At 40.7% G+C, this 13539-nt stretch overlaps 1 protein-coding gene across 1 annotated transcript; it reads left to right on the plus strand.

The window, feature by feature from the left end:
• The first annotated feature begins 11501 nt into the window (after positions 1-11501).
• LOC122781148 (microfibril-associated glycoprotein 4-like) lies at positions 11502-13213 on the plus strand. The gene is made up of 5 exons (XM_044044680.1): positions 11502-11600; positions 11736-11918; positions 12191-12287; positions 12389-12568; positions 12827-13213. Exons 1-5 carry the CDS (start codon positions 11595-11597, stop codon positions 13078-13080), a joined length of 720 nt encoding a protein of 239 aa, XP_043900615.1. The 5' UTR covers positions 11502-11594; the 3' UTR covers positions 13081-13213.
• The last annotated feature ends 326 nt before the right edge of the window (positions 13214-13539 follow it).

Genomic DNA, 13539 nt, shown 5'->3' on the forward strand with positions numbered 1-13539 from the left:
ACGTCTACGGTCCAGCCTACATCCAGGACATGATCAAAACCTACACCCCAGCCCGCCCACTCCGCTCTGCATCGACAAACCGGCTCGCTGCCCCCTCACTGAGAGGATCGCAGAGGCACTCGCAGAACTCGAGACTGTTCACTGTCCTCGCTCCCAAATGGTGGAACGATCTCCCCATCGACATCCGGACAGCTGAAAGCCTCCACATCTTCCGACGCCGACTAAAAACACATTTCTTCCGACTCTACCTCTAAAAAAAACTTGAACATCGCACTTGCACTTAATAGTTTGTTCTACTTGAAGCTCTTACTTACTTCTAGCTCTTACTTGTACCCAAATGTTTAAATGCACTTTTGTAAGTCGCTTTGGATAAAAGCGTCTGCTAAATGACATGTAATGTAATGTAATGGATATGAGCCACGCTTATCAGCAAATACTCCTCAATGACAAATCCAAAAAGTATGTGACAGTGAACACACAAAGGGCTGTTCACATATAACAGACTACCTTTTGGAGTGGCGTCTGCACCCGCCATATTCCATAGGACCATGGAAGGCCTCTTGAAGGGAATACCACATGTAGCAGTGTGTTTAGGCGACATCTTGGTGAGTGGTGTGGATGACGAAAATCACCTGCAGAACTTGGAAGAGGTGTTGACCAGGTTGGAGGAGGCTGGGCTACGGCTCAAAAGAAGCAGATGTACATTCATGCAAGAAAAAGTGGAGTACTTGGGACACATAGTGCATGCACAGGGTCATTGATAAATATAGCTGTGTGGCGGGGGTGGGGTGAGTTGTGTAGAGGTCTGCGGGTCTGCAGCTGGACCTACTTGCACTCGTTTGGGCTTGCGAGCCAGCCAGAGAGTAGTAAGCTAATGTTCCGTCTCCAAGCAGGCTCTCCGTATCCAATGCAGCCTGGATAATTTCTCCACGCACTCCCCACATCCAAGTCATGATGTCTGCATTGTTACCAACCAAGCTGGCAGACCCCCGAACCGTAGTAAGGAGACCACCGAAGAACGCTAGCTCCTTTAGCTTGGATTAGCTCGTTACAGCAACAACACATTAAACCACGGCACTTTATTCACACACTGCAGGCTGAACTATGACATTAATGCAAGTAATCACGATTAAATATTTGAATCGTTTGACAGCACTACTTAATTCAGATTCACTCTACCACTGAGCTACCAAATTATGATTTTTCATTATCTTAATTCAGACTCGCTCGACCGAGCGAGTCGTCTTTCAACTTGGAGGTTGTGGTTTAGATTCAGGCTCCGCTAGTCTACATACTGACGTGTCCTTGGCCAAGACACCATGTTGCTCGTGACGGCTGTGTCGACGGCGTGTGAATGGGTGTGAAAGACGAGTGAGCGAAACATGCGCTGCACATAGATGCGCTGTATGAATGTGTGAGTGAATGGGTAAAAGGTAAAATTTACCATTTAGAGCTGCGGGTCCCAACCTTTTTTCCTTGCTGGTGTCCAGGACAAACCAGACCCCCCCGACCGGAACCCCTGTCCAGGACACGCACACAAAAAAGAATAAACAACAGTTGTAACAGTTTTTGTTCCTATTCTCACAGTGTGTGTAGATAAAAACACTCCTGTGCTTCCATTAAATCATCGTGGTGAGTCTCTAGTACTTTTACGTTTCTCACAGGAACAGGAACGTGATCAGCTGTTGCTGATCAATAGCTTAATAAATTAAAAGAATAAATGATATTTTATTTGGGTGATGCTGACTTCTAATTATCCAGTTGAGTGTGTGATTGGGACACACAAATATAATTCTATTACGCAATCAAATTCAGAGCACTCAAAGCTCTGCGCCCCCCCATATGATCTCTGGTGCCCCCCTACAGGGGGCTTGGACCCCAGGTTGGGAACCATGGATTTAGAGGACAATAAAGTTTGGGCTGCAACTAATGTCTTTTTTCATAAACAATTTATCTTTTAATCAAACCATAATTACAATTAACCTCAAATCTTTTATTTAATATATTCTGAAAGTTTTAATTTACTGCTGTCCCCACCACAGATCTATCCCATAATCGTTCTCACTTCAGTATGTTTGTGTTGGTTTCTGTCATTTCAGTTATTACCACTGTGTGGTGCCATAGTCATCGTTAGTTAGATAGTTAGAAAAAACATTTGAACAAATTATGAAATTGACTTTGAATTTAAGAAAGGAGAAATGAGAGCTGTTCACAAAGGTGTAGTTAAGATTAAGATTAAGATCAAGATTAACTTTATTGTCCCACAAGTGGGAAATTTGTCTTGGGCCCTATACCCATGCTGCAGTCAAGAAAACATATACAACATGATACAAATACAACAAATTTGCTGAGTAATACACAACGTGATGCCCAACAGTGCGATCTCAACACATTTCTGCTGAATGAACAAATAAATAAATAAATAAAATAAAAAATAAAAGTAGCCGCGAAGAACCCAACCCTGAGCCTATTGTGGCTTTATCTGCCACTATTTAAAAGCCTAATAGACACAGGAATAAATGAGTCTTAATCCAACATAGTGTCTTGTCACTGTTGACTAACTTGATGGAATTTTACTGAACATACATATTCTGTTGCCTCCAGGTCTCTGCTAGAAGGAGATGAGTTCTTCCAAGTCCCCCATGTGATTGATGAGCTGTCAGGAATTAGCTTTTGCGCAAGACGGCGCCGCCATGTGTTGCTGGCTGCCGTCTGCTCCTACAATGGCTGATATTTCTGTTGTTTATAACACTAAGCACTAATCAGATCGAGTCTCTGCTGGTGTATGATCGCCAAGCTCTTTTGGATCTTCGACATAATGTCAGACAACTATGTGCATTTAAGCATAGTGGGCAGAAAATTGTGCCCCCGCTACTAGCGGGGATCCCGACTCACCTGTGCCGGGCTCCCGCTCCACTTCCTTGGCGGAAGCGGAGCTGGTGAAACTGAAAATCTGGCTGGTACAATCTTCAATGGACATATTCATCCCTTCGCCTTGCCTCTGCGTTTCCTGGATGTACTCTCGTTGTAGCTGCTGAGATGCAGAGCATCCACCGTGCCAGAGGGGGAGCTGTGTATCTGAGAGCTGGCCTAACTATTACGTCACTTCCAGGTACCTGGCCAATCACAGGACAGTGGGAAAGCTCTCGTTGGCTGGCCAATCACAACACAGTCCACATTCTAGGGGTGTGGTTTTGGTCTGAAACAGCGGGGCTGACGAGAGCGTCAGTGAGGAGATACTTTGATCAGCTCGTTTGCAGCAATTAGGAGGTTTTTAATCATGAAAACAAGTTAATATATGTAAGTAGACCTCCATAACTAACATATATGTGACCGAGAAAACAAGTTAATATATGTAAGTAGACCTCCATAACTAACATATATATGTGACCATGAAAACAAGTTAATATATGTAAGTAGACCTCCATAACTAACATATATGTGATCATGAAAACAAGTTAATATATGTAAGTAGACCTCCATAACAAGTTAATATATGTAAGTAGACATCCATAACTAACATATATATGTGACCATGAAAACAAGTTAATATATGTAAGTAGACCTCCATAACTAACATATATATGTGACCATGAAAACAAGTTAATATATGTAAGTAGACCTCCATAACTAACATATATATGTGACCATGAAAACAAGTTAATATATGTAAGTAGACCTCCATAACTAACATATATGTGTGACCATGAAAACAAGTTAATATATGTAAGTAGACCTCCATAACTAACATATATGTGTGACCGTGAAAACAAGTTAATATATGTAAGTAGACCTCCATAACTAACATATATGTGACCGTGAAAACAAGTTAATATATGTAAGTAGACCTCCATAACTAACATATATCCAATCCAACTTTATTTGTTAAGCACTTTAAACAAACCACAATGGACCAAAGTGCTGTACAGAATAAATAAAAGGCAGAATAAATAAAAGGTTCAAAATTAGATAAAACAGCTTAAATAAATTAGAATCATAAAATACAATAAGAATTAGCAGCCATACAATAAAAAAACAATGAATTCTATTCAAATTAAAATATGTAAAATAAATATAAACCAAACGTCTCATGAAGTGTCAAAGGCCAAAGAGAAAAGGTGGGTTTTAAGAAGGGATTTAAAAACAGACAAGGACGAGGCCTGTCTTATGTGCAGAGGCAGAGCATTCCAAAGTTTTGGAGCTGCGACAGCGAAGGCACGATCCCCTCTGAGCTTCCGCTTGGTTTTAGGCACACTCAGGAGCAGCTGATCAGCTGACCTGAGAGAGCGAGCGGGTGAGTATGGATGTAGAAGCTCAGAGAGGTAGGGCGGGGCAAGACCATTCAGGGATTTAAAAACAAATAAAATCATTTTAAAATCGATCCTGAAGTGTATGGGCAGCCAGTGGAGTGAAGCTAAAATGGGGGAAAGGTGCTCAAATTTACACGTGCCAGTTAAAAGACGTGCGGCAGCGTTTTGTACCATCTGAAGACGAGCAATGGAGGACGCACTAACCCCCACATAAAGAGAATTGCAGTAGTCCAGCCGAGTAGTGACAAAGGCGTGAATGACTATTTCAAAATGTTGCCTAGAGAGAATTGGCTTTATTTTGGCCAGCTGCCTCAATTGAAAAAAGCTCGATTTAACAACGGACCTGATCTGGTTGTCAAGCTTCAGATCAGAGTCGATTTTAACCCCCAGGTTTGTGGTAGTGTGTTTTAAAAACGGTGCCAAGCAGCCCAGATCTACTTGGGGGGTCCCGGTGGTGCCACCAAACACCATCACTTCTGTCTTTTTGTCATTAAAATTCAAAGTTCAGAGCCATCCAGGCCTTTATGTCATCAAGTCACTGAAGTAAAATTTTATTCATCGTTCTTTTTAATAGGCATGTAGATTTGACTGTCATCTGCATAGCAATGGAACGAGATGCCATACTTTCTAAAAATGGAGCCAAGTGGAAGCAGATATAGAGAGAAAAGAAGGGGGCCCAGAACTGAGCCTTGTGGGACCCCGCATGTGAGAGGAGCTGAGGAGGATGTCGAGTCACCGAGGCTGACACAGAAAGTTCGATCAGCCAAGTATGACCTGAACCACTCCAAAGCTGTGCCCCTGATGCCGACCTGCTCCTCCCGACGTGAGATCAGGATCTCGTGAACCTTCGCAAACACGGAGGTGCTCAGTTCCTGGTTTCACTCCTCCTGCCAAACCATACTGGACTCTGTGGCTCCATTTAAAACTGTGCAGCCCAGAGCTAAACCTGAACCATGGTTCAATGCGAGAACTCGTGCAGCCAGGCAGGATTGCCGCAAAGCTGAACGCAGGTGGAAAAAGGACAAGCTGCAGGTTTCTCGCCAAATCCTAAAAGACTGCTGGCGCTGCTATCAGAACACTGTAAAAGAGGCCAGAAGAGCGCACCTGTCAGACATTATTGAATCCAATTCTCAAAACCCATGTGTGTTATTTAAAACCATTGAATCTGTTCTTGGCTCACCTCAGCCTGCCTGCCCAGAGGAGTCCCCTGAAATGTGTAATAGCTTCCTGAATTTCTTTATTGATAAAGTTGTTACTGCAAGGGCTCTCATCACCACACTGGCATCTGACCCCTCTGACCATGTTCTTTGCTCAGCTGTGCTTGATTCCTTTGAGCATGTGTATTTGATTGCGTTAGAAAAATTGGTTGGCCAGATTAAGCCATCAGGTTCTCCCTGTGACACTGTCCCACCTCACTTTTTTAAAGAGGTTTTCCCTTGTATAGGGCAGTCAGTTCTGGCCATTATTAACAGCAGTCTTCTGGTGTTGTCCCCCAAAGTTTTAAACATGCTGTGGTGCAACCCCTGCTTAAGAAACCTGGCCTTGATTGTGGTATGCTAGCCAATTATAGACCTATCTCCAAGCTGCCTTTCATTTCTAAAATCCTGGAAAAAGTTGTCTACGCTCAGTTGAAGTCGTTCCTGGATGAGCACGATATCCTGGAGGTTTTCCAGTCTGGTTTTAAAACAATGCATAGTACGGAGTCAGCTTTACTAAGAGTATTTAATGACATCCTTGTGGTGGTTGACTCTGGTCACCACGTGGTCCTTGTCCTGCTGGACCTAACTGCAGCGTTTGACACTGTAGACCACAACATTCTACTGTCTCGCATTCTACTGTCCCACCTTGTGGGCATTAGTGGTAGTGCCCTAAATTGGTTCAGATCATATCTTGAGTGAAGATCTATGTGTGTACGCCTTGGTGGCTCGGAGTCCTGCTCTGCTCTGCTGTCATATGGGGTTCCACAGGGTTCAATTTTAGGGCCCCTGCTTTTCTTTCTGTATCTACTTTCCCTGGGTTCCATCCTGAGAAATCACAGCATTTCCTTTCATTTTTACGCCAACGACAGTCAGATCTGTGTGCCGCTGAAAAAGACAAATGCCTGTCTGAAGTCACTTCTGCTATGTCTTGAAGACATAAAAGACTGGATGTCTCTGAACTTTTTAAAATTCAATGAAAAGAAGACCAAACTGATGGTGTTTGGTCCGAGCAGCTCTAGTAATCCCCCCCCTGCTGATTACCTTTGGCACAATATATCAAGCCAGTAGTCTCAAACTTGGGTTTTAAGATAGACAGTGATTTTAAATCACTGTCTATCTGCAAAATTGGTGGAACAGTTAAGTCCAGCTTCTTTCACCTGAGGCAGCTGGCAAAGGTGAAGCCTTTTCTTGCACACAAGCACTTTGAAGCAGTAATCCACGCCTTCATTACATCTCGGCTGGATTACTGCAATGCACTCTACCTTGGAGTCAGCCAGTCCTCCCTCATACGTCTCCAGTTGGTCCAGAACGCTGCTGCTCGCCTTTTAACTGGAGCACGTAAGAGTCAGCACATTACCCCTATTCTGGCCTCCCTCCACTGGCTGCCTGTGCATTTGAGAGTCCATTTTAAGATTCTTTTATTTATTTTTAAATCTTTAAATGATCTCGCCCCGCTTGTTTTTATTCTCTTAATATCTTTATTGTTTTTTATTGTTTTAACATTCTTGTTGTTTTATTGTTTTTATTGTTTTAGTATTTTTATTGCTTTACTTTTTGTTTTTTTTCTTTTCATGTACAGCACTTTGTCTCAGCTACGGCTGCTTAAAGCGCTTTATAAATAAAGTTGAGTTGAGTTGAGGAAAGAGGGTTCTGTATGGGGTTAAATTTGTTCCAGTAATATTTGTATATGTGCAGAGGGTGATGGATTTGAATGCGTGGTTTGAGATCCACAAATAAAAATATCCCATTTGTAACTTCTATATTGACTTTTACAAATATAGGTGTGTATTTGTAAATAATATGACATTTGTGAAACTGAAAATTGCATTTGTGAATTGCGCTTCCACATTTGAGGATCGCCACCACACGCATTCCTCTCTTTCCACATATTGTCTCAGTAATGCCTCCCTGCATCAGCAGGTGGCAGTGTTTTACAAGTACAATACATCCATGCCATGGAGTGCATTGTCACTTTAGCTAGATTGTACTTGTAAAACACTGCCACCTGCTAATGGAATTCCTCATTGTCTCTTTAACACCAGCCATACACTGACTTTTCTAATGACCTCTGCCTAGGAGGGCTATGTTTTTGTGTCTCTAGGCAGCATAACTCTAAAAGTAAAGTAAGGTAAAAGTACTTGCTGGTAAATCCTGTGTTTGTCCTACCATTTCATTTCAAGAAATATCTGCTGTAAAAAACGTCTATTATGCCAGGTTTATTCAAGACATGCTTGAGCATGACATACACATGTTGCATGAGTTCAACTCATTGACAGCTATAAGTTGATATAGCTGATATAAGAGCAGCTTATATATTATAGATTTTGAGGTTTTTCAGGGTACAAAAGCTAATCAAAACATGGCAAAGCCAAGCTGGCAATTTATGTAACCAAGAGAAATGGAAAACAGTGCAGGTCAAGATGCAGCCTCAGTGTGGTGCTGTTTTATAAAATGGCTGGAGATGATGCTACAAAACATCCTGTGCACTGTCTTTAAAGAAAAACTTCAATTTGTTGCACTTTCTGAGCACTTTAGCACCATGTTTCCTGTAAACATGTAAATAAAGTTTTAAGTACAAAATTTGTCAAAATGTCATAAGAAAAGAATAATTATGTATTGTATGCACTTTTGTAAGTCGCTTTGGATAAAAGCGTCTGTTAAATGACATGTAATGTAATGTAATGTATGATGAAAATATGTATTCTGTGGATAATGGGGGGCGGGACTAGATAATCTGTGATCTAGATCTGTGTCGGAACCCTGTCCTCTAACTACTGGGGTCCCTCAGGGTTCTGTCTTGGGCCCTCTCCTCTTCTCTCTGTACACCAACTCTCTTGGTTCTGTTATTCTCTCTCATGGTTTTTCCTATCACAGCTACGCCGATGACACCCAACTCATTCTCCCTTTTCCCAGCTCCGACACACATGTAGCAGAACAAATCTCTGCTTGTCTGACCGACGTCTCTCTGTGGATGTCTGACCATCACCTGAAACTCAATCTCGCCAAGACCGACCAAAAAAAAACAACACTTGCTTATACATCACACTTATGACTAGCACTTCATAGTTTGGCTTACTTACTTCTAGCTCTTGTTTGTACCCAAATGTTTAAATGCACTTATTGTAAGTCACTTTGGATAAAAGCATCTGCCAAGAACTGCTGTATATTTGAATAAACATTCAACAGAAATGAATTTGTATTTAATAAAAACAGAAATGACTCATTTTCATCATGTTTAAACAGCCTCTGTCTATAAAACGAATCATTTATTTAGATAAAGACACCGTCCACATGTGTTCTGTGTTTGAATGTACAGTACATGTGGAAACAGGTGGATCTATAGCTTCATGTGATTCTTTCTAACCTCTCAGCCTCTTCTGCTTCTTTGTTTCTCTGAGGATCTCATAGTGGACCAGACCATAGAGGAGGTTTCATTCTGTGCCCCTGAGTCTAACTACGACAAGGCCTTCTCCTACATCTGCAGAGATGGGACCACCAGACGCTGGATGTGCCACTGTTTCTATCAAAGACACGGTGTGTGTGTGTGTGTGAGAGAGAGAGATGACAATAATATTATATAATATAATAATAAACTATTTATATAAAAATAAATGATATATATGTATATATAATATAATAAATGATTCTCTGTTTCTAGAAACACATAATACATTATACATATTGGTGTGGTTTATATCATGTTTATGTGTTTATATCAAATATAAATGTATTTATTTAACTATTTAACTTATCTAACCCTTTAAAACTCAGTCTCTAAAGACCCTTTATCTGTCCAGCACTGTGGATTATTATTGTTCAAATGTATTTATATAGAATCTGGATGAAGGATATTTGATTTTATTGTATTTGGGGGGTGCCATCCACTGCTCCAGGCTGGATTTGGACACTGAAGAAAACATTGTTACTAAAAGCACATGATGTGTTCACATTTCTGACTGCCTAGAACTGGCCACTCCATATAAACAGTGGAAACCAGAAGTTTACATACACTATATAAAAAGACACATATGTTTTTTTTCTCACTGTCTAACATGAAATCAGACAATCACTTTTCCTGTTTTAGGTCTGTTAGGATTACCAAAATTATTTCTATTTGCTAAATGTCAGAAATAATGAGAGAAGGATTTTTTTAGACATATTTTTATTACTTTCTTCAAAGTCAGAAGTGTACATACACTAAGATTATTATGCCTTTAAATAATTTGGGAAAGCCCAAATGAAGATGTCATGTCTTTGAAAGCTTTCGATAGGTTTAATGACAACATTTGAGTTAATTAGAGACACACCTGTGCATGTATTTTAAGACACACCTGAAACACACTGCTTCTTTGTGTAACATCATGGGAAAGTCAAAAGAAATCAGCCAAGATATCAGGAAGAGGATTGTGGACTTGCACAAGTCTGGTTCATCCTTGGGTGCAATGATTCAGAGGGGAATCAGAAAAAATGTCAACTTCTCCTCAGTGACAAAAGCATTATGTAATCCTTCTGTGTTATGTATTCCTTAAACATCTTAAATAAGTCAAAATCACTGTCTCCATGGAAAGCTGGTCTCAAACTCTTCACAAAAAAGAGAGAATTATAATCTTCCATGTTTTACAATTGACCTTCAGTTTGTACATCTTGATGCTTTTCTTGATGCTTTTCAGGTTGCATAAAATAACTGAACCAGTAAACATTGCTATGAACAGTCATTTACCATGCTGATGTGGTATGAAGTACATTTTCATTTTAACCTCGGGTCTCACAGGCTGTGAGTCTGAGATCAAATAAGCCACTGATAGCCACAAGCTCACAACAGCACCATACTTCACTATTACCAGAATAATCCTTTTCCCAACAGCTCTCTCTTGCTGGGCACACAGGCTTTATTTGAATGAAAGTCACTGAAACAAATGTAAACCCAATACTTCAGTAGAACTATTAGAATAATATTTAACTAACTTTAAATATATAGAAAATTCATTGTATATCTAGTCCAGGCACGTTGTGTGGGCAGAACAGGGAACTTCAACTTGTCAAGTCAATGTTGAGAATAATTAAGTTATTAAACTAAGTTTTTTAATGACTTGAATTTTTTCAAGGTTTTAAACCCACCAACAATGAAATTTGAGTATAAATTATATACAAAATTAATTTGATCTAATTACCAACATTATTATTTGATCACAACTTAAAAAATAAAGTTTGCAACTTAGAAGGTTTATCTAAATGAACTAATTACAATTTTTAACTTCCGTCCCAAAGTTACTTTTTAACAGGAATGATGTTTTTAATACTAAAATATGATTATTATTGTTATCCGTGAACTTTCAAATGTACCCTGAAGCAAGAGTGAACCACATTATGATTTCTTGATGAAGAAGTCAAACTATCATGATTTACTTCTAGTAAAAATGTAGTTTTAATGGTTGAATGTTATGCTTGATTCATTTCTAACTCAGTTGAGTCACCACCAGTGACAGATGTGGGTGTAAAAAGGTGATGTAAGGTGCAAAACAAACAATAAAAGTACATATTTGTATATATGTGTATGTATATATATATATGCATACATATATATATATAAACTCAAGCTAAAAGCTGCTTTGTGTGCATTCATGAACACAACCTTGGACTTGAGTCACTGAGACGAAAGACATGGGTGTCTTATCTGAAAAAATACTTCATGTCTTCACAGCATCACCGTTCAAAATAACAGTTCATAAAGTAAAGATACAAGACGAGAAACTTGGTAACATCGTGCAACACTCAGCTACAAAGAGAGAACTCACCTCCCCTGACATTGACGCAGGCTCTGAATGTGGTGGCAAAGGGCCAGAGATTGTTCTAACCAGAGGAACAGGGGCGGTGCGAGAGGGGGCGGGGACAAAGATAACAATAATATTAATAATGACTATCATTGTGAGTCAGTTGTGAGCCACTGATGACTGACTGACTCCAGAGAGGGAGAAGATCACAGCATCGCGACAGCAGATACATCGAGGACAGGAGTCAAGTGCAGCACCAGGCGGCTCGGAGATAATCCTGATCCTGATCACCCCTGAATGACCACTTCAGAGCAATGATGGTGAGTTTGGAGTCTGTAGAGGTTTTTCTGTATGCTGTGTGTTTGAATAGTCTATGACTTTAATGTTCTGATGCCTGCCTGAGTCAAGACACTCGTACAAAGAGTTTCATTCCTGTTTTTTTTTGTCTTTTTCAGGGTTTTATTCTTTTACTTGCTCTGATCCCAGCAGCCATCTGTGCACCGGTGTCGTCTCCAGGCGACTGCACTGACGTGTACAATGTAGACCCTGTACACAGTGGTGTGTACTCCATCCACACAGCAGGACGTGTCCAGGTCTACTGTGACATGGGCTCCGAAGAGCAAAGTGTGAGATGGACTGTACGTATATGTCCATCGTCATTTGCATATTGACATTGTTGTTCTGTTCTTCTATCACTGAAGTGCTGCTCGTCTAATGTCATGCTTCTCTGTTCCACACACTTTTTACCATCTGCTCCATTCTTGTGAATGTGGTGGATATGTCCACAAATCCATCAAGCACTTTCTCCAAATGTGGTTGGTTGGTAGACAGACAGGTAGACAGACAGGTAGACAGATGGTAGGTCAGACGAGATTGGAGAACTTCCACCTCACACTGAAATCTATTGCAGGTGATTCAGAGAAGAATAATTGGCACCGTGGACTTTTATCGTGGATGGGACCAGTACAGAGCTGGATTTGGAAAACCATCAGGAGGATTCTGGCTGGGTAAGAGTTGAGACTTAATCGCTTCATCACAGCTCTCATCAAATGACCCGAGTCAATCTCTCTGTCTTTGACTGTCCCTGCGTATCAACCTTGTCCTCCAGGGCTGGAGAACATCCATGTCCTGACTCAGAGGAAGAGCTATGAACTGAAGGTAGTCATGGAGGACTTTGAGGGCAACAAGACCCACGTCTATTATTCCACCTTCTCTGTGGGTCCAGAGGAAGATGGCTACAAGCTTCAAGTCGGTGGATTCAGAAGTGGAACACGTGGACCTGCTGCTGGTGAGTCTTAGTCCTAGTATATCTTGTTGTTGCCCAGATCAGATCACCAAAGATCCTGTGAGACAACAGATGTGGATCACTGCCATAAAATGTCCTCATGTCAAAATGTGAATCCAATGTGTGGGTAGAAATATCTGGACTGGAAGACTGTCTGCTCCGGCTGGTTTCATTCTCATGAAAAGCACCAGGGGCAGTATTATAAGTATAAGTGTGACAACTTCTGTGGTATGAAGTCATTATTTTTTCTTTTTTATTCAGGAGACTCATTTGCTGACCATGATGGTATGAAGTTTTCCACATTTGACAAGGACCAGGACCGCGATGTAGGACTAAACTGTGCTGAGGTCTACCATGGAGGATGGTGGTACAACGGCTGTCACGCTGCTAATCCTAACGGTGGCTACTATCCAGGCGGCACCTCACCCTACGGGATCGGAATCAACTGGAAGACTTGGAGAGGATTTCAATATTCTCTGAAGTCAATCGAAATGAAGATACGACCCAAAGAGTGATGTCAGATGTCACATGATCACGCTCAGCACATGCGCTGCCCGGCCAATAAACAGCCACACACACTGTAGGACAGTCTTTTGTAGGGTTGACCAACATGGGTTAGTTGATTGTTTTTGTTTTTTTCTGTGACCAATGATGATGATGATGATACTATGGGAGTTGTTGTTTGTTTGAAACAAAAACATTAGTTTTTAGTGATTTTCTTCATTTCTTTTTTCTTTTTGGGGAAAAACGTCTTTGTTAGTAACTTTCACCAGAAATCCTTGATGATGATGTAACATCTTACACCGGCTGGTGTGATGTTTTTGTTGTTATGCTGTTCAGATTCTTTACTTTGATGACTGATTTAGTTGATTTGATGTTTTTACTTAGAATAGAATAGCAAGTATAATCATTCTGATATCATTCTTAGTTTGATCAGTTTGATATGTTACTTTACAAGTATGTGTTACCTTGAA

The sequence above is a fragment of the Solea senegalensis genome, linkage group LG14 (assembly GCF_019176455.1).
Source record: "Solea senegalensis isolate Sse05_10M linkage group LG14, IFAPA_SoseM_1, whole genome shotgun sequence".
Lineage (NCBI taxonomy): Eukaryota > Metazoa > Chordata > Actinopteri > Pleuronectiformes > Soleidae > Solea > Solea senegalensis.

Coding starts and splice junctions, on each gene's coding strand:
- LOC122781148 (XM_044044680.1), top strand. Junction 11,919..12,190: donor AGCAAAGTGTGAGATGGACT/GTACGTATATGT, acceptor AATCTATTGCAG/GTGATTCAGAGAAGAATAAT. Junction 12,288..12,388: donor ATCAGGAGGATTCTGGCTGG/GTAAGAGTTGAG, acceptor CTTGTCCTCCAG/GGCTGGAGAACATCCATGTC.